General features: G+C 26.3%; 3 protein-coding genes and 1 long non-coding RNA gene across 4 annotated transcripts; all 4 read left to right on the top strand.

The window, feature by feature from the left end:
* The first annotated feature begins 4,697 nt into the window (after positions 1-4,697).
* On the top strand, positions 4,698-12,631 carry LOC105250009 (general odorant-binding protein 19a-like). The gene is made up of 5 exons (XM_025406858.1): positions 4,698-4,869; positions 5,756-5,834; positions 7,004-7,095; positions 10,834-10,945; positions 12,447-12,631. Exons 1-5 carry the CDS (start codon positions 4,804-4,806, stop codon positions 12,530-12,532), a joined length of 435 nt encoding a protein of 144 aa, XP_025262643.1. The 5' UTR covers positions 4,698-4,803; the 3' UTR covers positions 12,533-12,631.
* A 939-nt stretch (positions 12,632-13,570) lies between these two features.
* On the top strand, positions 13,571-19,737 carry LOC105257309 (general odorant-binding protein 69a). Its single transcript, XM_025406855.1, has 6 exons — positions 13,571-13,733; positions 16,251-16,332; positions 16,529-16,617; positions 17,081-17,192; positions 17,306-17,376; positions 19,641-19,737. Exons 1-6 carry the CDS (start codon positions 13,665-13,667, stop codon positions 19,653-19,655), a joined length of 438 nt encoding a protein of 145 aa, XP_025262640.1. The 5' UTR covers positions 13,571-13,664; the 3' UTR covers positions 19,656-19,737.
* Positions 14,942-15,789, top strand: LOC112637363. Its single transcript, XR_003122518.1, has 2 exons — positions 14,942-15,271; positions 15,351-15,789. It is a non-coding gene; the product is annotated as an uncharacterized LOC112637363 (long non-coding RNA).
* A 607-nt stretch (positions 19,738-20,344) lies between the features above and the next one.
* LOC112637048 lies at positions 20,345-26,223 on the top strand. The gene is made up of 5 exons (XM_025406853.1): positions 20,345-20,657; positions 21,792-21,879; positions 23,857-23,906; positions 24,504-24,609; positions 26,015-26,223. The coding sequence occupies exons 1-5, from the start codon at positions 20,613-20,615 to the stop codon at positions 26,110-26,112; spliced, it is 387 nt and encodes a 128-aa protein (XP_025262638.1). The 5' UTR covers positions 20,345-20,612; the 3' UTR covers positions 26,113-26,223.
* The last annotated feature ends 978 nt before the right edge of the window (positions 26,224-27,201 follow it).

The following is a 27,201-nucleotide window of genomic DNA, read 5'->3' as shown; positions in this document are numbered from 1 at the left end:
TTCTTTCAAAAGGCATAGATGTCAATTTACCTTGAATACAAGTTTCACATGTAGGTATTTTTAATTCTTCATTGATGAATATTCCGGTTGCTTCTTCACAAGATACATTAAATCTCTTGCATTTAAGTGACCTAGCCTTTCATGCCATAATTTAAACTGATAATTGTCATTGTTATTATAGCTATTTCTGGCAATGTTTTCTTTTTCTTGTATATAATAAAGATTACCAACACGTTGCGCCCTTAATTTAGCTTTTCTATTTTTTCCTATTATGACGGCTCCACGCTTTCCAAAGATTATTTTATTGCCTTTATCTTGCCATTTTTATTATAATTCTTGCAACAGATATTAAATTAGCTCTTAAATCCGGAACATATAGTACATCACTAAATTCAACTAGTTTAGCATTATTATTAAATGATGTAGTAATACCAACATTACCGCTAGCTTTAACCATAGCTGAAGCATTTGTAGCTAAGCTCAATTTTTCGTAATTAACTGGATTTATCTGAATAAACTTCGATTTATCATTGCATAGATGTGCTGTACAACCGCTATCTAAACACCAAGATCCTTCGCTATTGTGTAAGCATTGTTATTCTTTTACATAAAATGATTCAGTAGCATTTTTAGCACTGTGTTTATTTTCGCTCTTCTTAAAATAACAGTCGGCAGCTCGGTGTCCTATTTTACCACATTCGTAGCATTTAAATTTGTTAGATTTTCTTAAATTATAAGTTTCTTTATTAGTCTTCTCTCTTTTGGTTTGTTTCTGCGCTTTATGATTAGGTTTAACTGCCATAGCTCCATGATCCTCAATATCTTTCTGATTCCTCTCTCTCTCGTTTCAAATTCTTCCAGAATTTTTATTTTTAAAGTCTCAATATCAGCTCAATATCAAGTCTCAATAAATTGTCTCAATATAATGTCTCAATATACAATAATTGGCTCAATAAATTGTCTCTAGCTTCAATCGCACACCTGAAATTTTCATAATTTTCTGGTAGACTATTCAACAACATAGCTCTTTACAAATCTTTATGTATATTAATATCCATTCCGGCTAATTTGTCAATAATCTCTATAAATTTATCAATATCATCGTGAATATCATTATTACTAGATAAACGGTGAGAGGTTAAACGTCTTAACAATGCTGCCTTTTTCGCAGGTCCTTTGAACGCATAAATTGATTGTAATTTTTCCCATACGTCAAATGCTGTTTGGCAACCTTTAATTTGTTTTAATTCTGATGAACTTATAGATAGAATAAGATCTGACTTAGCTTTTCGATCTGCAATGTCCCATGCTCTTGCTGCGGCTTCCGATACGGCATTATCTTCGATAATTGTAGATCGTTTTCTTGTTCCGTTCGCATAATCCCATCCATCGTTTTTTATAAGAAGTGCTTCCGCTGGCACACACCATGTATCATAGTTATCTTTATTAAGTGTATCTATTCTCGTCGTGTTTCCTATGTGACAAGCCATTCTCGTAAGTTTACAAGATGCACATAATCTCAGTATTATATATTTTATTATATAATCACTTATTTGCTTTCACAAGGCTTTAAGTCCTGGGTCCATAACCTGTTAGAGCTTTTCGATAAAATAAGATGTGAATAGATTCGTAAAAGCAGGTTTATTAAGAACGGTTAACAAAACGTGGTGTATCTTATATACAAGCCATTTGAATAGCTTATGCGAACTAACAAACGATAACGGAAGTCGTGATAGTAGCACCACAATGTCAGGAAGCGCGGATTGCAAAATGAACTAACTAACTAAATTAAAAGATTAATACCAACATTTTTTTTAAATTTAGCTACATATTTCTGATTATATATATTTAAATATATGATTATATTTAAATATATATTTCTGATTAAATATTTAATTAATTTTTTTTATATTTATGTTTGTATTTAAATGCACTTAATTATATAAATTAATGTAAATACACATAATTATATATAAAATTTTAATATTAAATATGTGTTTACACACACACACACACACACACACACACACACACACACACACTTTTATATAGGGATTTGGCTTTCAAATGAAAATTTTATCACATTCTAGATCAACGTTGTTTAACTTTCTCATGACCATTTTGATGCAATAACGTTCCTCTGAATAACCGATATTCTTAAATGAAACCTCTATCTATTATTATTATATTTTCCTTTCATATTCTTGTTATATACTTAGGCATAAATCTAAATTAAAATTCCATGTATTTAATTTGTTCTTTGTTTAAATTATTCATTTAAAAAGGGAAAGGACCAATATAAAATATTTATCATTTAAAATATATGAATTATAAGATATATCTCTTATAAGAATATTTTTAACTAAAATAGAATAGGAAATTCTTTTAGATGACTAATTGAAAATAAAAAATAATTATATAAATTATAATTTCAATACAATAACAAATGCGTAAACATAGTACAAAGTAAATAATATTGTAATTACATCGGATTTTGTTTTCGCATAAAACTTAATCATTCAACAAATATATTCGGTATCAATATCGCATATTATTATTACATTATTTCTATTATTATGAGCTTATATTATACATTTCCTATTAAACTTTTTCAGAATACGTTTTACGTTACACATTACGAAGTGTTTATGTGCCATTACTAAATATGTTGTTATTTGTGCAGTCATTTGGGTAATTATGCATAAAAATGGCCCACCTTGTCACAAATGTGTTTTTTAATGTATATTGTGAAAATGTTATCCCTGATTAACATTCTGAAGGTTTTAGTCGGCAATTGTTCTTTATTCAAAAGTTATTAACAAATAAATATGAGAAATATTGACATAAAGATTCTACTTTATTTGTTCATCAATTTGCTTTATTTTTAAATATGTTATAGGGGAAATTTTCCCGAGTAATTTCATATATATATATATATATATACCGGGTGTTTCAGACCACCCGTACACCCCATTTTAAAGCAAAGGAAGTGGTTATTTTGAAAAATGTTTCAGACAAAAGTTGTTGAAGATAAAGTAATGCATTACATGGGTAAATTTGATTGACCTTGGGTGGGCAATTCCATATTTTTTCTTAGAAACAACTATGTGTTTTCTTTACACCAATTGATTCCTCTCATTATTTTGTACATAAAAGTATGAAGGTAAGATAATCGAAAAATGAATGGTTTACTAGATATTTTATGGTTTATATAAAATTAAGAAATTATTTCAAGCCTTATAACTCAAAAAGTACTTAATAAAAAGGTACTTAATTATAGTGTTTTGGAAAGCTCTCGAGATAAGCTACAAGAATATGCAATGAAAAATAGGGGTTCCCATTTAAAAAATTCAAGTCGACCTTGACATGACCTTCACGACGCCACCCAAGGTCAATCAAATTTACCCATGTAATGCATTACTTTATCTTCAACAACTTTTGTCTGAAACATTTTTCAAAATAACCACTTCCTTTGCTTTAAAATGGGGTGTACGGGTGGTCTGAAACACCCGGTATATATATATATATATATATATATAAGGGTCGGACTCAAATAGTTTTGGAGATATAGGCTAAAAAAGAATAAAAATAATAAATACAAAAATAAGGTAAACCTTCGGAAAACCTATCTATATGAAATAATGGGTAAGAATACCCAATTTCTACGTATTTTTCTCCTGAACACGAATATGAAACTTAAAAGTAGCGGTCGAACTTGCAAGTCGGAGAAAAACACAAAAAAAAGGTAAATTAAAGGTAAATAAAAAAAGGTAAACAATTTAAATTTATATAGAATTTAATACAATTTAATACAATTAAAAAATATCACAAATGTATGTGTATACACACACATACACGGGGGGTGCAAGGGGGGCCATCGGCCGGTAGGGGACGCGTTGCAAAGAGTTCAATCACAATGGATATATGCTGTAAGTTGGAAAGCAAACCACCTTGCCTACCGGCCGGGTGTTTGCGGGAGGGGGGCCGAAAGCCCTTCTTGCACCCCCCTGCGTATGTGTGTGTCACATACATTTGTGATAGTTTCTAATTTTCTAATTAATTAAATTGTATTAAATTCCATATAAATTTAAATTGCATTAAATGTATTTAAAATTATTATTTTTTCATATAACAGTTAAAATAGTAAGTTTACGAAAAAAATGCATATAATCTTTTTTGTAGAGTTTTTCAGCAGCCTTATTTTTTGCTTAAAATTTTTTTCTCAAATCAATATTTTCGGAAATAAAAAGCATTAAAATTGTGAAATTCTTTTGTTAATAACTTTTTAATAAACGACCGCCGGCTAAAACCTTCAGAATATTAATTAGAGATATGACCTTGATAACATATGTCAATAGCACATTTATGCGAAGGTGGGTTTTTATGCATAATTACCGTCATTTGTAGTCGAAATCATCGGACAATACATGTCATTACATATTGTGTTCATTACTGGTAATTACGTTTTAACCATCAGCATATTCTTCTCTCTCTCTCTCTCTCTCTCTCTCTCTCTCTCTCTCTCTCTCTCTCTCTCTCTTGTTTTTTTTTCCTTTGGCAGACAAATCACGGAAGCTTCTTCCTTTGCCTCGACGACATAAGGTATAAATTTTCTTCGGATTAATACTATGAAATTAAATTTTTAAACAAGACTACAACTTGATATATTAGTCGCAAACGATTTGTCGACAGTCGGAGTCTTTATAAAAGAACGAGCTAGTTACGGCTCATTTTCAACAATTTCGAAAGAGTATTTTGAACTAAATTTATTTATAATTTTGTATAATTGAAAAATATTGTAAAATGTGTATCCGCGTATTCATCTACATTATTATGATCGCGCTTTTCGCGATTAATCAATCGGATGCTGTAAGTGTTGTATAAACCGAAATAATTTATCATATTAAATAGAAATACGTGAAATAGAGTGATCTGTTTTTTAATAATTCAATTCAAATGATACAGAAAGATCCATTTATAATAAATATCTCTATCAATAATACCAATTTATAATAAATATCTCTATCCATTTATAATAAATATCTCTATCAATAATACAAACCAGTCTCGAAGATTTGTGTCTAATCTGTAAAATTTCAATTTTTTTTAGAAATTTTTATAATCTTTGAGAAAATATTACAAATATATACAGAAATATTACAGATTTTTTTAAACTTCACAGAAGATAAAAACATATTGCCATAATTAATAAAGAAATATAAAAAAGTTAATAAAACTTGACAAACTTAAAAAAATATTTTATCATAGAGAAAGACAACTCAATTTTAATATCACATATTTTTATTAAAAATAATTCATATTATGTGCGTGCAAGAAAAGACTTATTAATTCCTCAAAAAAAGTACAATATATAAAAAGTTCTATATTTCTCTCCTATTACTTTTTAAACAGATTTTTTTATTAAAAAATAATATAACAATAACATAAAAAATAATATAAATACATAAATAAGTACAAAAATAATATAAGTACATAAAAAATAATATTTATCTTATCAGAATAAAATTAAATATATTTATGCTATTCTTTTCGTGTACGCTATTTAATTCTGGAGGGAGAAGCATACAAAAGATATATATATATATATATATATATATATATATATATATATATATAGCGTACACGAAAAGAATAGATAAATATGTTTAATTTTATTCTAATAAGATAAATATTATTTTTTATGTACATCTAAGATGCTATACTTCATGTACATTATTGAGACTTTATATTGCAGGTACTGACGATGGAACAGATTCACAAGACCGCAATGACTATGCGAAACTCGTGTGTATCTAAAAGCCATGCAGATGCCGGTGAGTTACGCGAGTACTTTGAAATTTATTTTATGATACAGTTGAATGAAAAATCCTGTAATTATTCATATTAGTTTTAGTCGATATCATTAATTCAAATTATTGTGTGTGTGCGCGCGCGCGCATTGTGTGTGTGTGTGTGTGTGTCTGTGTCTGTGTCTGTGTGTGTGTGTGTGTGCATAAAGATATACAAATATAAATTTTATAAATGTCTTGATGTTTCATAAAATGCCAGGATTTAAAAAAAGAGAAAATTGATTTATTTACATTATTATTACTTTTTTCTTTGATTATTCTTTGATACATTAATTTAAATAAAAAATTAATTTAAATAGAAAGTATAATAATATTATATTTTTCTATATGTTTATAAATTTGTAACATTTATGATTTTCATTTTTTTTAGTCAGTTTTTGTCAATTTTTAGTTAATAAACTTTTAGTTAATATGTTTTGTTAATATTAATTTTTTGAGAAGACCAATTTCTCAAGTTTTAAATTTTTAAATGTTTCCGAAAAAGACTATCTGTTCAATTTTAAATAATATTATTATCAAAACTCGATATTTAAAAAATATACCTATGAAAAATACCTATGAAAAATATATCTATGAAAAAATATATATTTTTTTAACTTTCAACAAGAATCTTAGAAGCAAAATATATTATTTTAAATAATTCTATTAAGAAATAAAGAGAAGAGACATGAATTATATATTCTAATAAAAACTAATAAAAACATTAAAATGAAAGAGAATTGAAGAAGTCAACAATATTTGAAAATAATAGCGAATAGAGCATTGTGTATGAACGTGCGTGACTTCATTCGCAATTGCAGCAATCTCTGCTTTAATTCTTATTTGCGTCTTCCGGATGTGATGTGATTTGCCTTAGATACTACTAATTAGAGTGCTGTATTTTTCCTTGTGAGTAAGAAATGTATTACATTGTATATTCCGGCGCTGTTTCTTTTAACTTGTTCATAGTAGTCGACAATCGGTTGTAAGTCAAGATCCCTTTTCTCGTTTCGTTGGACACTTATTTCTACATGTAATGAAGAGATAATGACAATTCATAATTTTCATTAAAATATTACATTAAAAAATATTTGTTGGATTTTTTCATTATATACAACCAAAATAAGAATTTTTAATATTTTCTCCGTTTGTAGGAGCTGTTGAGGGATTGCAAACGGGCCAATTTCAGGATGATAATCAATCATTAAAATGCTATACGCTTTGTGTAATGAAAGCAATGCGAACTGTAAGAAATAAAAGCTTTATTCTTAATTGTCGTGATATATTGAATATCATTTAATCTATTGCAATTCAATAAAAAATATATATATACAGATATATAATACAGATCAAGAAATTTATTTAGTTTCATTTTCTTTTTATTTCATTTTCTTTTCACCTTTTCACCTTCACGCTCTTCTTTCATCAGAGATTTTTGAGCGATAACTTCTTAAGGAAGCATTTTTCGACTCATGTTTATCGGAAATTTTTTATTCAGAATTAAATTTCTTATAAGATCTCAAAGTCTGGCTGAAACGTTCGGGGCCACCCTGTATATACAGGGTGGGCCATTTTAAGTGATCCACTCAAATATCTCTTAGGGAAAGCCTGCAATCAAAAAATGATCTGAGTAAAAGTTATATGGCTTGAAGGGGGCCATCAGATAGTGGCAATGATTTGACCTTGGAGAGTCATTTGAAGATGACGTAAAGGTAACCTTCAATTTCTTAAATGGAACTCCCTATTTTTTATTACATATTCGTGTAGCTTATCTCGAGAGCTTTCCAAAACACTATAATAAAGTATTTCTTTATTGAGTACTTTTCGAGTTATGAGGCTTGAAATCATGTCTTAATTTTGTATAAACCGTAAAATATCTAGTAAAATATTCATTTTTCAATTATCTTGCTTTAATACTTTTATGTACAAAATAATGAGAGAAATCAATTGGTGTAAAAAAACACATAGTTGTTTCAAAGAAAAAATATGTAATTGTTAATTGCAAATTACATATTTTTTCTTAAAAATAACTATGTGTTTTCTTTATACCAATTGATTCCTCTCATTATTTTGTACATAAAAGTTTAAGTATTAAAGCAAGATAATCGAAAAATGAATATTTTACTAGATATTTTACGGTTTATACAAAATTAAGACATGATTTCAAGCTTCATAACTCGAAAAGTACTCAATGAAGAAATACTTTATTATAGTGTTTTGGAAAGCTCTCGAGATAAGCTACACGAATATGTAATAAAAAATAGGGAGTTCCATTTAAGAAATTGAAGGTTACCTTTACGTCATCTTCAAATGACTCTCCAAGGTCAAATCATTGCCACTATCTGATGGCCCCCTTCAAGCCATACAACTTTTACTAAGGTCATTTTTTGATTGCAGGCTTTCCCTAAGAGATATTTGAGTGGATCACTTAAAATGGCCCACCCTGTATATATATATATATATATATATATATATATATATATATATATATACAGGGTGACCCATTTTAACTTAGGCAGCCAAATAACTCGAAAAATAAGCACACTACGAAAAAATGGTTAGAATCAAAATTTCGTCATTTCGAGGGGGACGTACAATGACGTTAAAATCAGCCCCCACCCCTCCCCTTGGGCGGTGAGGGGGGGCAAGTTTGAAATCTTAAATGGGAACCCCTATTTTTTATTGCATATTCCTGTAGCTTATCTCGAGAGCTTTCCAAAACACTATAATTAAGTACCTTTTTATTAAGTACTTTTTGAGTTATAAGGCTTGAAATAATTTCTTAATTTTACATAAACCATTAAATATCTAGTAAACCATTCATTTTTCGATTATCTTACCTTCATACTTTTATGTACAAAATAATGAGAGGAATCAATTGGTGTAAAGAAAGCACATAGTTGTTTCTAAGAAAAAATATGTAATTTGCAATTAACAATTCCATATTTTTTCTTAAAAACAACTGTATGTTTTCTTTACACCAATTGATTCCTCTTATTATTTTGTACATAAAAGTATGAAGGTAAGATAATCGAAAAATGAATGGTTTACTAGATATTTTATGGTTTATGTAAAATTAAGAAATTATTTCAAGCCTTATAACTCAAAAAGTACTTAATAAAAAGGTATTTAATTATAGTGTTTTGGAAAGCTCTCGAGATAAGCTACAGGAATATGCAATAAAAAATAGGGGTTCCCATTTAAGATTTCAAACTTGCCCCCCCTCACCGCCCAGGGGGAGGGGTGGGGGGGCTGATTTTAACGTCATTGTACGTCCCCCTCGAAATGACGAAATTTTGATTCTAACCATTTTTTCGTAGTGTGCTTATTTTTCGAGTTATTTGGCTGCCTAAGTTAAAATGGGTCTGTATATATATATATATATATATATATATATATATATATATATATATATATGTTATATTATCTTGTTCTTGTTAGTGTTTCGAAAAAAAATATTAGCGCACTATCTATCCGGACAAAATAATTATCATCTCTTTATTCATTTTGTAATTAATTTGCATAAAAAACCAACACACATCAATTATTGCTTTGAAAGAAAACATTATTTATTAAATTCAATCGTGTTTTTATTTCCGTTAAGATAGAAATAATTTACTTAAACGGACCACCTCCCGATTTCTAATAATTCTTATATGTGTTATCAAGATCATCACTCTGGGTAATGTTGTAAAGATTTTAATCGGCGGTCATTGTTTATTAAAAAGATATAAACAAAAGAAGTTTCATAAATTTATTAATACATTTATCGAAAGAAAAGTCAATTGTTGCACAATTTCACATAGATTTGTAATAACTTTCTATGCAAAATGAAGTGTATCCCGCATCATAAACACGGATTGAGTTAAGTTATATCTTCTGAAAGTGAAGCCCCCCCGCGGGGGGGGCGGAACATACTATACCTACCTACGCATGTACTTCCTAAGATAAGAATTTACTATTAATGGAGGTCAAGATTAAATGAACTTTGTTTCATCTTGGAAAGTACATGCGTGGACAGTGTGTTCATTATAGAGCGGGAGACTGCACTTTCGGAAGATATAACCTAACCCAATCCGTGTTTGTGATGAGGGATACACTTCACTTTGTATAGAAAGTTACAAATGTAACATTTTTCGCGCATAAATAGTTTAATAACTCATCATATTTTGTTGTTAAAGCGAGAAACTCATAGAACTTCATGTTAATTGTACAACAATTTATTTTGTACTAAACTCAGCTTTTCTTAAATATTTTCAAAGTCATAAGAAATATCAAAAACATGAAAGCCTATCATTGTTCCACACCTGATTTCAATATAAAAAAGGTAAACAATGCCAAATGACAACATAGTTTATATACGGTGTCATAAAATTACATATTACTCATTAGATATTTTTTGTTTATAACTTTTTAATAAACAATGACCGTCTAAAATTTTCACAACATTACTCAGAGTGATAATCTTGATAACATATGTGAGAATTATTGAAATCGGGATGGCCCGTATAAATAAATAATTACCATTATTTTATACACATTTTTTATTATTTTATACACTTATTATTTTATATATTCATATTTTCACTCGTTCTCTCTCTCTCTCTCTCTTTCTCTTTCTCTCTCTCTCTCTCTCTCTCTCTCTATCATATATAAGATGTATATATTCCTGTTTACTTAACTGCTAAATAAAATTTTTAGAATTTTTAATCTCGACACAATTTAAAATCACGCATCCAGTGTGTGTGTGGAGAGAGAGAGAGAGAGAGAGAGAGAGAGAGAGAGAGAGAGAAAGAGAAAGAGAGACAGGGAACAGAATTATTAAATTATATTTAAAATATAATTTAATATAATATCTATAATAATAATAAAAGAGTTATTAGATATAATAATAAAAGAGTTATTAGATTTATTCTGATTTAAAATCTAACATTATGAAAAGAGAATTTATTCACATAAATATATTTTTTTTCCTACAATCAAGTTTAAGAGTGGGCGCATAGATGTCGGCATGATGCTTAAACAAATGGATTTAATGATGCCTGTCGAAATGGCAACGCCTTTGAAAGCAGTCACAACTGAGTGCGCAGGACATCGTAAGTATATTTTCGCGAAAAAGAGAAATCAATATAAAGTTTTAATAAAAGATATTAGTGCGAAACAATTACATTATCAATATTTATGTTGTTTTCCTAATTTCGATATAAAAATTCCCGAGAAAAAAAGATAATTATATACATATAATTAAATAAAATTAGATATAATTATATATAATTACATATATTAAGATCTATTTATATCTATTATTATTTATATGTAATTATATAAGATCTATTTATATCTATTATTATTTATATGTAATTATATCAAGATATTTATAACCCGTATCAAATTATGTAAAATTGTATTAGAATTTTTTTTCGAGTTTTATACTCGATATAATTTACATAATTTGATATGAAATCGCAAATATTTTAATATAATTATATATAAATAATATTATATAAACATAGCTTATTATATATAATTAAATATAATTTGATATAATTTTATAAATTTATATATAATTGCATCGATTTAATACATATATTTATACAATTGTATACAATTAACCATTGTATACAATTAATCATTGTATACAATTAAATCAATAAAGATTTATAATTTAATGTATACTCAAAAATATATAATTGTATACTCAAAAATGTTTGTTTACCGCTACGCGATGCTATCTCGTAAATTTAATCATGAGATTTATATAAAGCTTACAAAGATCGACAAATATAATTAAACAAATATAATTAAATATTTTGCTTCAATTTAATTTCTGATACAATCTCAATGGAGGAACTTCAGATATAAATTAATTTTATAAATCGAACAAATAAATATCCGACAAATAAATAAAAATGATGCGTTCATCATCTACTTAAGATGTAAAATTCAATAGAAATATAAATAAAATTTTTAATTTTATATAAAATAGATTATAATTATTGATTTATATTATTATTAAATGTTGGGACGATTTTATATATCATAAAAGATGCATAATAGGATCTAATTATATATAATATAAAAATTTTATCTATATATTGGATATATATATATATATCCGATTAGATCAGATCAAAATCCAGTTATATTATATTAGTTATATTATAGTTATTATTATATTAGTTATTAGATATAAATTTTAGTTATATTATAGTTATTATTATATTAGTTATTAGATATAAATTTTTTTCTCTGGTTGATTTTAAAAAATCCAGGCATGGTATTAAACAAAAAATTATTTTTGTGGGATACATTTTTTTTCATAATTGTTTTACAAGAAAATTTGCTTTATTGAAATTTTTAGTTTTTACATAAAATCAATTCCAAATAAAATAAAATTATTTTGATATAATATATATCTGCATAACTTTGCATCTAAATATTTAAAATTTATTTAAAATTTATTTACATTTATTTACATTTATATGTAAGTGTAAAAAACATTGATTTATAAATTATTACAAATTATTACAAATTGATTGATACAAATAATGTAAAAGAAGATTAAGAGTTTTTTATAAATTCTGTATTTTTTTACAGCTCCTGCTGGCGATGATTGCGAAACAACTTACCAGTTTGTAAAGTGCTGCTATCAAACAGATAAGGATCATTTCTTCTTTCCTTAATCAAAATCTAAGGATAAGATAATAAAAAATGAAAATAAAAGGATAAGATAATAAAAAATGAAAAAATTACGTATGATTACATAAATTGAAAATTGTTATCCCGAGACGTAAAATTCACAAAAAATTATATAAATACAATATAAAAAAATTACATGATTTGTGTAATCATATGTAAATAAATAAATTAGGACACGGCCTAATAACTGTATCTTAGAAAAAAACTATGTTATGTAATATTATATATATATATCCGTTAGTGCGTTATTATAATTAATAAATTTATTTTAAGCAACATGTAAAGTACAGTTGTTAAAATTTTATGCTAACACAAAACGTTTTAAAAAGAACGTAAATAGTTGCACGATATCAACATATCATTATTTAAAATTATAATTTTCGAAACAAAGTGTCTTGTGAAAATGCATGCGCAATTTCTAAAAATCTTTTTCTTCTCCCGGAAATTTCAATAAATTTATAGTAAAACATAAAATTATATATATATATATATATATATATATATATATATATATGTATGTACATACATACATATATACATACATATATACATACATATATACATATATACATATATACATACATCAACAATTAATATTTAATTTAAAGATAAAACTTGGAATGCACACAATATGTCTGAAACAAGATAAAAGATGAATGTTCATGTAGAAAATGCTACTAGAAAATCTGCAATTAATCTTGAATATAAACATGCATTTTTAAAAGAATTTTATCTTTATTTTTCTGATGAGAATCTCGAAATCTATTTCCTTATGTATTTTACATCATCCCGAATGTATAATCCCGAGATTGGCAACAATAGCGCACAATGTTATGATCATCTGACTTTTGAGAATGATACTTAATAAAACTCCAGGTATTAGCGTTAAGTATCGTTAATTATGTCAACCAACACAGTAATTTAGGCGTATTAGGATATGCCACCTCTTCAAGGACTCTGGAGATTGAGGGTTCTCCCCCTAGATTTTTGTTTTATTTCTGTATATAAAAGTAGGTAGACGTATTTTGCACGCGACAAAAGTCCGGATCAGTTGCGATCCACCCATAACGCGATAAAAAAAAGACCGAAAAGATAACAAAATCATAACAAATAAGGATGAAAGGTGCTAGTGTGAGCTTTCTCATCTCATTCGTGCTAATAGCAAATTTGCAGAATACTGAAAGTGTAAGTTTTACAAAGAGAAATGCACATAATTGTATCAGAGTGAATTAGAATTTTAAAAAATTAGATTTACCTCACACACACACACACACACACACACACACACACACACACACACACATACACACACACACACACACACACACACACACACACATATATATAGTTATATTTAATATTAGGTAAATCATTATATAAACCATGTTTTTCATACACAATACAAGAAATAAATATAATGCGAGCTATTTTTACATATATCATCTTCACAAATCAAAAAATAATCGAAAAGCAACATTAAGGATTTAATATGAAAATTTTAATTAAAAATATAAAAATTAAATATAAAAATTAATTAAAGTATTTTGTCATTTTTAAATATTTTTAATGTTTTTGCTACTTTATTTTAATATGTAATATTTCACACATATTACTCACAATAATGTGAATCATTCTTTTGAACAATGTTGAATTTATGCCAAATTATAATAGCGATTAGAAGAAAGCTTAAGATACACACACACACACACACACACACACACACACATATATATGTATATATAATTAAATATTAGTTTTAATAATTAGAGATTTGGCTCAAATAATCAAAAAATTAAAAAGAAAATAGCATAAGAACAACGCGCGGTAGTTCGTGCGCAGAGAAGTAACAACACTTCTTTCTTTTTTCAATATTAGTTTATTAAAAAACTTTTTCAATTTTAGTTCATAGCATTAAAAAAACTCATATTGAAAAAAGAAAGAAGTGTTGTTTTTTTGCACTCAACTATCGCGCGTTGGTTCTTATGTCATTTTCTTTTTAATTTTTTAAATATTAGTAAAAATTTATGTCGCTACTTTTATATATACATATAGATAAATAGATATGTAGAAGATATATATATATATATATATCTTTTTTGGAAAGCTCTCGAGATAAGCTACAAGAATATGTAATAAAAAATAGGCATACATACAGTTGTTTTGAAGAAAAAATATGGAATTGTTAATTGCAAATTACATATTTTTTTTTTAAAACAACTATTTTTTCTTTACACCAATTGATTTCTCTCATTATGTTGTATATAAAAGTACGAGGGGTTGGTCACTGAGGTAATTTCTGTACAAGGGCTAGGTAATTCAGCGGCAATCCAAAGAAAATTTTGAGTAATCTAAGGTAATTTTTGGTAATTTTAAATAATCTTTAGCATTCTCAGGTAATCTAATAGGAAATCTAAGTAATCTAAGGATAATATCAAATAATCTGTAGGTAATTCTAGGTATTTTTGAGGTAGTCTCAAATAATCTGAGGTAATCTATGGTAATCTTTTTGAAGTTAGTGAACGTCATTGACGAATTTGTATCTTTTTACAATAATATACATTTGCAGTCGTTTTTGGATGCTTCGTAAAAACGTGCTTTTTTACAGTCTACGAATTGTCGTGGTTAGGTTTTCGCGATATCACGTCTTATAATGCTTTATTTCTCAGGCCATGAATACATGAGCGTTTAAAAATTGCGAAATGCATTCTTATCCACAACTTTTGGTAAGCCATCGTCATTTAACGGTAAAACAAAACCTATATTACAATTTTCATGTATTGAATATTCTACCGGTAATTTCAGTCACATTTTCACTAAGCCAAACTACTTTAGGCAAATTTCTTTGCGTTAAGAAGTCGCTTAGTTCCTTAAAACGAAATTCACCTTCCCGAAGTAAACAATAGTTTGAATTTATTACTCTGCTGATAGTGGATACAGATGGAATAATGCCATTCAAATTGGCATGTAAAGTCGTTTCGTAAGTCAAGCGTCTACTTATTATTCAAAACAAAATTCAAAAAAGCTACAAATAACTAAAAATACAAATATATAAAAATTGCGAAATGCATCCTTACCAATGAAAAGATATGTGCAAAAACTCTTAATAGATTCTTCATTTGAGGTAATATTAAGTAATCTTAAATAATCTGAGGTAATCCGAGGTAATTTAAAGGTAATCCGAATCAAGGGTAATTTTTGTACACTATACCATTAGTGACCAACTCCTCGTAAAAGTATTAAGGTAAGATAATCAAAAAATGAATATTTTACTAAATATTTTATGATTTATGTAAAATTAAGAAATTATTTTAAACCTCATAACTCGAAAAGTACTCAATGAAGAAATATTTTATTATAGTGTTTTGGAAAGCTCTCGAGATAAGCTATAAGAAATAAAAAATAGGGAGTTTAATTTTAAAAAATTAAATTGATCTTGAAATCTCCTTAATGCCTCTATAAAAATATCGTTTATATCATACGATGATACCCCTCTCAAACATCTTTTAATATAAAAATTTTTTCATAGCTCTACAACTTTAGTAATATTCACATCGGCCACTTTATATAAATCACCCTGTATATATAATATATATATATATATATATATATATATATATATATATTGATGCATTTATTTATTCGATTTGATTGATGTATTTATCCGATCGACGATTATCGTCATTATGCCTTTTGTTTGCGTAGAAAAAATATTCCTTGGATGAAATTAAAGTCGCTCTGAAGCCGGTGAGCGATATTTGCATCGAAAGGGTTGGCGTCAATCCAAGTATGTATCAATAAAAGAAATTAGTTTTACATGTATCTCGAAATCATGTGGCCAAGAATCTAGATTCACATATATATGTGTGTATTCCAAACAATATATGTAGACTAAAAATAAATCATTTAAAAGAAGTAGTGGAAATATCTATAATAAAACTATAGTAATGTATAATAAAATTCCAATATCAATTTGTGCATAGAGATAATTGAGGATGCAAACAACGGAAAACTTGTTCCCGACCGGAAACTGCAATGTTATTACAAGTGCGTGATGCTGATGACAAAAGTTGTAAGTAAAATTTCAATATTTTATTTTTAATCTCTCTTTATCACAATTTTAATAATTTTGATTGTAAATCGATTCATTAATGAGGAAAGAAAATTATAACAAGATGTATTTATAATGAAAATGATTTCTCTAATTATAATTGTTTTAAAAAATAAGTAACTAATAAGTAATTGAACCGAAATACTAATAATTGAAAAAATATTTCTTTCTCTAAAATTATCATTTATATTAATCAAATTTAAAACAATCATTTATATCAATCTAATAGTTTTTCGAATTTCATATAAGATTGCGTTATTTCTATAAAAGAAAAAATACTTTTGATCTCGTAAAAGAACCTGCATTTAAAATCTATTATTTTAAGAAAAAAATAATTTGTTATTCGACGATTTAATCATTGACGATCTTACAAAATAATTAAATCTAGAGGAATATAATTTATATCTTCTTTTTTTGTTCTTAGATGAAAAATGATAAAATAGTGGAGAAAGCACTCCAGAATATCGTAGAGCTCATGTTAGTCGAAGAACTTCAGACTATTGCTTTAGGAGCACTCAAACATTGTCAATCAACCCGTAAGCGGAACACTCACATAATAATCTAAATAAAATATTTTTAAATAAATTTAACTACTTTAGGATGTTTCCTATCAAGTTTCTTCATAATACTGCTATTTTTTAATTTACAGTATCGAAGTCGATGGAAGGATGTGAATTAGCATATGAGTCGGTTAAATGCTTACTCGACTATGATTCGACGGTAATACTCAGATAATCATTTCATAATGAATAATATATCGCGCTTTAAAATAAAAAAGAAGTTAAGCAAGAAAAAATGAGATAAAGAAATTAATATTATACACTTTTAATTAATCTAAAATTTATTACAAAAGTTTTTTGAGTAACATATGAAAAATATCTCTTTTTAAATAAGAAAGAAAAACTTACTTTAAATTTCAGATGATTTTTAATATGAAATATAATAACATTTTTTTTCTTCTTTTTTTTACTATATCTTCTAATATAAAAGTGACAATGTTAATTTTTGTTAACTTTCTGTTAATTTTTTTTAATTAAAAAAAATAGAGTACACATACATATAATCAATAAAATTTAAATTTAATTACTTTTACTATGACCATCAAGAAAAAGTGTTCTATATGGGAGAATAAAAAGAGACGCAGTATTTTTTGCTTGCAATAGTTTCGAATTAATTTTGCTATCAATAATTAATTTATATAAATATGTATATATATATATAGTATATAAATGTGAATGTGTGTGTGTGTGTGTGTGTGTGTGTGTGTGTGTGTGTGTGTGTGTGTGTGTGTGTGTGTGTGTGTGTGTGTGTGTATATACATGATACGATGGACACCACTATATATATATATATATATATATATATATATATATATATATATATACAGGGTGGGGCATTTATCTTGAGACAAGATAATATCTCGATTGGAGTCGATTATTTTGAAAAAAGTTTTAGACAAAAGTTGTAGGATTTTTCCCGAGCAATCCGACGGTGACCTTAGATTTGACCTTGGATAGTCATTTGAAGGTCACATAAAGATTACCTTCAATTTCTTAAATGGAACCTCCTATTTTTCATTGCATATTCTTGTAGCTTATCTCGAGAGCTTTCCAAAACACTATAATTAAGTTCCTTTTTATTAAGTACTTTTTGAGTTATAAGGCTTGAAATAATTTCTTAATTTTACATAAACCATAAAATATCTAGTAAACCATTCATTTTTCGATTATCTTACCTTCATACTTTTATGTACAAAATAATGAGAGGAATCAATTGGTGTAAAGAAAACACATAGTTGTTTCTAAGAAAAAATATGTAATTTGCAATTAACAATTCCATATTTTTTCTTAAAAACAACTGTATGTTTTCTTTACACCAATTGATTCCTCTCATTATTTTGTACATAAAAGTATGAAGGTAAGATAATCGAAAAATGAATGGTTTACTAGATATTTTATGGTTTATGTAAAATTAAGAAATTATTTCAAGCCTTATAACTCAAAAAGTACTTAATAAAAAGGTACTTAATTATAGTGTTTTGGAAAGCTCTCGAGATAAGCTACAAGAATATGCAATGAAAAATAGGGGGTTCCATTTAAGAAATTGAAGGTAATCTTTATGTGACCTTCAAATGACTATCCAAGGTCAAATCTAAGGTCACCGTCGGATTGCCCGGGAAAAATCCTACAACTTTTGTCTAAAACTTTTTTCAAAATAATCGACTCCAATCGAGATATTATCTTGTCTCAAGATAAATGCCCCACCCTGTATATATATTTGTTCGTCATATCATCTGCCAAAAAAACCATAAGTAGATCTCGTTAAACCTAATTAAAAAGTCCTATACCATTTTGCGAACAATCACATAAAATCTTGATATATTAATTTTAAAAAATCAACCAATTCACGCGAGTGAAAGCGCGTGACGATAAAGACCTTCTCACTGTAACTTGATACTTTAGACACATTACTTAAATGACTAAATTTCTTATTAATACGTCAAGTTAAATTCGAATTATTAAATAGAATTAAGTAGATTAATGGCAATATAATGAACAATTTATGAGTTTGTCGCATACTATTACATGTTAAACTTCAGTTTATTACATTATTATTTAAATTCAAAAGCTCGTTATATGTAAATGTTCACAACAGCATACAACGATTAATCAGATAAAATTATGCATTATCATTATATTTATAATGAAATTTAGTTCAAATTATTAAACTTTAGCTTTTAGTATTTTAATTTAATTTTTTAATCCAAAAACAAACAAAAGTTGCTACACAATATAGAAGAAAATTTGGTGTCTCTCTTCTTATAAAATAATATTATATAAAAATTAATTTCTCTCTTATTTATGTACTTATAATGTACATAAAACACTTTTTTTTATTTCAAATATAGAACATTTTTGTATAAAAAGTAAAATTTTTTAATCTTTAAAATCTTTCTAAAATGCTAAAAAATTTTGTCTTTACAGTTTGTTCTTCTGTGACAATATCTCTTCTCAATTCTCCAGCGCATTTGGATAATTCTGGAAGCTATTTTGACTCAACTTGACATCGAAGTAAAATAGATTACAACATTACAACAAAATATGCATTACAAATTGAAAAAATTCCGAAACAAAGAAAAATTATTCCAAATGTATCGGTATTAATTAAATAAATCTTGCGTCACAATATCTATATTTTTATTTTTTTCAACCTTTTTCTCTCAAGAAAATATTCAAATTACATTTTATACTGACTCAAACATTATAATTCAAATATGTAAAATTAACAAACATTATACTTTATTATACGCAATTACATTTAACTTAGCAACATTTAACTTAGCAATGATAATATTCGTTAAAAAGATTTAAATATAAACATACTGGATTCTATTAATGCAATCGATTATGTATATATGCAATGACACAAGGTTATAAAAATAATCTGAACTTGACTACTGATTATCATTGAACATGCGCATTGCTTCATCAATTATCATTTATTTCTGCTTAAATGTGCGACTCTAAGCATATATATTTTTCTTATTATGCCTAAGGTTATTGATGACGGCAAAAATCGATTAAATAAGAAAAACATTCTCCCCGAATAATCGTTTTTCTATATTCTCCCACCACTCGAGTAAACGTCAAAACCTGTTTTTCTAGCAAGAAAGATTCAAAATTCTCTCTGATATTAAATTATCTCTACTCACTCTTACTCATCCCAATGAATCAGTAAATAAATTCAAAAAGACAGTCTATCATACATCATTGTACCAACTAGACTTTATAGGGAGTTCGTGAACTGTTCTGTTATATTCTCTTAACGATCTTTATTGTATTCGATATTCTCAATCCATATAAATATTGCTTACTTGGATACATCGTAGTGTAAAGAAAAAAGTCTTTCGTATTAGACAGAATTAAGTGAGACTCTTAAAATATTCGAAGAACAACATGATGAAGGTTCTCATGCTCGTCGCGTATGTGCTGATCATTGCTGTGAGTAAAAAACTAACCAGTAAAATATTAATATTTTAATATTTGAAAAGTGTTAAATATTTTTATTTAATTTTGAATTTAATTTAATTTGTATATATATTTTATAATATATTTAATTAAGAAACTAATTTGTCAAGTAATTATTTTGGAAACTAAATATATATATTTATCAAATTTTCTTTTCAAGCAAAATACATTCTTATATACATATATACATATACAGGGTCTTAGGTTAATCTATTCCTAAAAAAACGTTCTTGTAGCTTATCTCGAGAGCTTTTCAAAACATTATAATAAAATATTTTTTCATCGACTTTTCGAGTTATGAGTCTTGAAATGATTTCTTAATTTTTACATAAACCATATAATATCTAGTAAAACATTCATTTTTCGATTATCTTACTTTAATACTTTTACAAAATAATGAGAGGAATTAATTGGTATAACGAAAACATATAATTGTTTTGAAAAAAAAAATGTAATTGTTAATTGCAAATTACAATTTTTTCTCAAAAACAACTACATGTTTTCTTTACACCAATCGATTTCTCTTATTATTTTGTACATAAAAGTATTAAGGTAAGATAATCGAAAAATGAATATCTTGCTAGATATTTTATGGTTTATGTAAAATTAAGAAATTATTTCAAGCCTCATAACTCGAAAAGTATTCAATGAAAAAATACTTTATTATAGTGTTTTGGAAAGCTATTGAGGCAGGCTACAAGAATATGCAAAAGTATATAGAATATCTCATTTAAAAAGTTGAGAAGGAGATGACCTTCAGATGACTCTTCAAGGTCAAATTAATTAATCATCTTATTTTCCCCTTCAAGCCATATAACTTTTATCTGAAAGCTTTTTTGATTTAATGTAGTGTTTCTGAGATATTCGCGTGTATTGATTAAAATGGTTTATCCTGTATATAACATAAAATTTGAACACTATAAAATATCTAGCTTCTATTTCGATTTTTTTAATTCAATACTTTCAATGATAATTTTAATAGCAATAACGTTATCGAAAATGTTATGCAATATCAATATAAGAATCTTAACTAACATTTCTCAAAATAAATTTACTTATTTTGATACTGCAGATTAAATTAACTTTTCTTTATATTTTTTTTCCAAGACTGTGGTCTATACTCTTGACACCCAAACTGAACGGAATAAATTCTTCAAGGACTTCACAACATGTGCCGATGAATTAAATTCGTCCAGTAAGTGTTAAATATGATTAAATATTAGCATATGTTAAGCGAATTCAAAAGATTTGTTACATCAATCGTGAACAAAGTTAAAAATCGAATTATATTACTTTCACATAAACTGTTTAAATTAATCAAAGACTTCTTAAGTAAAATTTTTAATTATTTTTGTTTAAATTCAAATCGTTTAAATTCAAATTTTATTTAAAACAGAACTTAATAAAAAAACACAATATACTTTTCTCGCTAATTTAAAAAATGAAAGATAAGAATTGACGTTAATAAAAGATAAAAATGTGACATTAATTCATTAGCATATATATATATTAATGTTAGATAAAGAGAACTAAAGCTATATATGTATTATCTACTAAAAAAATAAAATTATAAATTTATTTTTTGTAATCAAAATTACACTTCTCTTTATACTTTAAAACATTTTACTACGTTGTTTGAAAATTAAATTTATAGACATTTTTTCTATTGTGGCAACATATTAGAAATGAAATAAAATTGTGCTCTTTCTCTAATAATATTATAAAAAAATTAAAAAATTGATATATGTAAATTCATCTATCTAAAAAATTCTTAGCAGAAAAAATTATATTAGTAAAACATAAATAAAAAGTATAAAATAAAAAACAAAAATAAACAGCAAAAAGAATCTAAAATAGAAAATAAAAAAAATTAACAACACGATACTCAAGAAACTAGCGATTAAGAGCCAAACGCGGATGGTAGTGCGTAAATTTCTTAAAAATTAAAAATTAATTGTTCTCGAAAATTTAAAAATGCATAAGGCATATATACATATATTTTACTTGTATAAACCAAGATACAGATTTTCATTTTTAAGAATTCTATAAATCCCTCTTTAGTTTATAAAAATTTGAAATAGTATTTATTTATAAATATTAATATAATTAAAATTAATCTAATTGTTATTAAATATTACATTTAAAAAATTATATATATATATATATATATATATATATATATAAAATAATAATAATAATTATTATCATTACTATTATAATTATATAATTTATTTTTATTTAAATTTATTCTCTCCACAGCGCTATATGATTTACAAAGGCTTAAGAATTATTTTAGAATTAAATAATACTAATAAATTACTTTGAAATTATTTATTCCAAATTTTGCAAGAGCAATCGGGAAACGCCGAACTAAATTTAAAACATATGCATATATGCGCATACTGATGTATACACTGATAAACATTCATGTCACATATTTGCATTTTTTGTCGAAGCTGCGAATGATAGGCAGGTACACTCGCTCTCTCTCTCTATCGCGTATGGTACGACCGTTAGCGAGAATTCGAATTACCAAAATTCCGTTATAGAAATTATTGTTCTCAGGAACTTCGACTTTAGGAAGCCGCCGTAATAGACGCTCTTTGTTAGACCGACTTAGAATATCGCGCATTTTTCTAGCGTTTCGAGATTTATTGTCAGTCCGTGGCTAGTACATTATTTCCGTTCCATTCTGTATCGAATTTTATTTCTTTTCTGTTAATACTTTCTTACTCTCTTAATAAATCTGTCATTTTTTTTATTAACTCTCGCGTTCTTTATTTGGCTGGCGATCATCTGTGATTTCTGTGTCCGTCTTCGTCTGTCAATTTAGTAAGCTCGCTCAATCAATTAACTTTTTCTTTCAAACCCCGCCCCTCTACCGTTAGGCGAGCTAGCCAGCCCGTGGCGAAGCGGGCTGTCGTATCCTTTCGCGCTTTTCGAAGAATTCGTGAAAACTGGTACGTGAAAGACCGTGCCTGGCGCCCATATCGAGACGGCCTTCGCTCCGCCGCGGCTCGCGCGCGGACACCCTCCATCCCTGTCCCGCCGATCGCGAGTACACCAAAACCCTTGTGTTTTTGACGGCGCTTCCGCTCTCCCGCGAGAATAAAAATTAGAATTGAAAAAGCGTCGCAAAAATTTGGCCATTTATGTGATTTATGTTTTGTAGGAGACTTCAATCGTCATGTGATCAAGTGTATGTTTGAAAAAAATTTCTTGGTATGTATATATATGCACAAAAAATTATTTCCGATTTAAATATAAGAATTATCAAATTTATATTAAACAATAAAAACTATTGATTTTTACAATTATAGAGAAATAATAAGAATTATATATATAATAAAAATTATTAAACATTATCTATTTTAATTATTAGCGTAAAATTGATATTAATTTGTTATGTTTGTTGAACATTTAACTAACAATCAAAGAAATTACATTTTACATATTAATAATCTGTTAATTAAAACTGATTAATACTTAATTAATACTTAATAATAATTTTTCTAATCATTATTTTTTATTATTTTTAATAGTTTTCATTGTTATTTAATATTGATGTAATTATTCTTACAATTGATTGGGAAATAATTTTTCTGTAAGACAAAAAATTTTTATTTCTTAAAATAATTAAAGAAAAATTAATTTTTAAATCAAGAGAATAAGGCATTTTAATATAATTATATATTCTTAATGATTTAACTAATAAAGTATTCTTTTTTTAAGTTTCTAAAATAAATAAATAAATTATATTATAAGTTATTTTTATAAATATAAGTTATATTAAGTTTATTATGGATCGTCCTATTTTAGGTCGACGAACAAGGTAGAATGAAGAAGGATGAAATTTTAAGATACTTCGGTTATATCACGTCTTCACAGGAGGAGTTGCAAAAAATTGCCTCTTGTATCGATCACGGTAGACATATATATTTTATCTTATTATTCATATTATTTATCAATCTATATCTTTACAAAATTCTTTATATATACAAAGTTACATTTTAATTATTTTATTATTTAAATTACATTTTGAATATTTAATATATTCATAACTATTGTTAATGTTATTTATACATACATTACACACACACACACACACACACACACACACACACACACACACACACACACACACACACACATATATACACAGGATGTATCTAGATTCGTGGATGCGGAATGCATAACGTGATGATTCGTGCCAAAAAAACAACTTCCTTTTTTGGAAAATTGCTGAATATTACTTTTTTGAGGACAACTTTAAGCTAATGAATAAGTACTTTAGATTACGCATGAATCAGAGGCGACGCGCGCACAGCTTGCGTAACGCTTGAGCATATACTCTGTTTTATTATTTTGAAGGTTTTACAAGAACTATGAATGGTAATTAAATATCGCTTTTTGTTTTTCAAAACAATTTACTTAATAAAAGAATATTTTCTATTTGATATCATCGAAGCAAAGTGATTTGACTGAAAGTAAAATAAGTAGATTCGATAACATGTGAATAATTTTAATTCACACGTATTAAATTTAGAAGAATAATTCCATTGTACAATCATCATATTAGAAATGGTCCAACTATACAAGAAAATCTTTTCCGCGCATATGTATATACATTTCTTGATCCATTTTAGAGTCAAAAAAATTTTTAGAATGTTGGAACAATAATTTTGGATCAAAATTATTCACATGTTATCTAATCTATTTATTTTATTTTTAGTCATTGCTTCGGTGATATCACATGGAAAATGTTCTTTCATTAAGTAATTTGTTTTGAAAATAGCGATATTTATACATAGATATTATGCATAGTTTTTTTAAAACATTTAGCAAAATAATAAAATAGCGTATATGCTCAAACTCTGTGCGAGCTGTGCGCAAGCCGCTTCTGATTTAATCTAAAACGCTTATTCGTTAGCTTAAAGTTGCTTTCATTAAAAAAGTAATATTCAGACACGATTTTGCCAAAGAAAAAAAATTGTTCCTTTTAGCACGAACTATCACGCTGTGCATTCTACTAATTCTGACACACCCTGTATATATATATATATATATATATATATATATATATACAATATATATGTATATACAATATATATGTATATATAATATATATATATATATATATATATATATACACACACACACATTAAATTACATATATTTTACATATTTAAGTTATATTTACAAGTATATAATATTATTTTATATATAATGCAAATTTATTATCTTTAATATAGTTAATGTGATGTATGTTATAATTGATGTATTGACACGTTAACTTGTAAGACAAAATATTAAAGAATTTTCTTTTCCAGAATTGGATAATCGAAATGAAGAAAGCAATGATAAGAAAACTCTTGCAGCTATAGACTGTTTCTTATTCAAATTATCAATAATTACAAGACATTTCTAAACAAATAATAAGCGAAAGAAATTATCATAGATTATACAAATCATCATAGAAAGAGAGAAATGTATCTATAAAAATCTAAAAATGTATCTAATAAAATGTCTCTATATTAAATATCTATAACAATTATAATATACACAGTCCGCCCTATCACCTGCCAAAAAAAATCATAAGTAGATCTCGTTAAACTGTACACATATACTATCACATACAGTAAAATAATTTTTTCTTTTCTAACATTTTTTTAAATATTTTTTTCTAATCTTTATAAGATACGTGAAAATAACAACGAAAAAGACAAAAAATTCTGTGCATTAAATATTAATAATTTTATTTCATGCTGATACATTTTCGGGAATTTTAAATAAAAAATCTCTGTCTCTTAAATTGTAATTTTTATTAATAATTCTTATATACACGCGCGAGACAAATATTTGTATTTGCGTATATTTGCATATATTTCAGCATACGCAGATTAAAAATGATTTATCTAAGAATAGTAAAAATGTAGTAAAAAAGTATAGTGTGTAATAAAACTTTAATACCCATTTGTATATAGAAATGATTAATGATGCAAATTTTGTGTCCAATATTACGTATCATATGCAATATTACGAGTATTTATTATTGATGATAAAAGTTATTAGCAAACTTAGTATTCTTACTTTCAACAATTTGAGCCAATCTACCTTCACACTTCGGTAGTGCGAAAAGTTTTCAGACACCCTGTATAAATATTTATATTTAGAACTTATACATACATAAAAATGTAAAATTCTTCTTTTAGAATAAAATATGTTTTTGTATAAAGCGAAAAAAATATAGATTTTTCAAAATCTTTTTAAAATTTATATTTTCATTTTTATATTTTAAATTTATATTTATATTTTCATTTTTATAATTTATCTTTTTCTAGTTAAGATATTTCTGCTGCTTCAGCATATTTTTCAGAATAATTTTAGAATTGTATTATAAATGAATAATTCTAGGAATAAAATTAATTTTTTTTCTTGCGAAATTATCAATGAAGCATTACAGTAAAGTATTGCATTATACGTATTTGCTACATTTGCTGTATTAAATTAAAAAGTC

The sequence above is a fragment of the Camponotus floridanus genome, unplaced genomic scaffold, assembly GCF_003227725.1.
Source record: "Camponotus floridanus strain SB8 unplaced genomic scaffold, Cflo_v7.5 scaffold159, whole genome shotgun sequence".
Classification (NCBI taxonomy): Eukaryota; Metazoa; Arthropoda; class Insecta; order Hymenoptera; family Formicidae; genus Camponotus; species Camponotus floridanus.
Note: the sequence above shows the minus strand (reverse complement) of the source record. Positions and strands in the feature narration are given on the sequence as shown.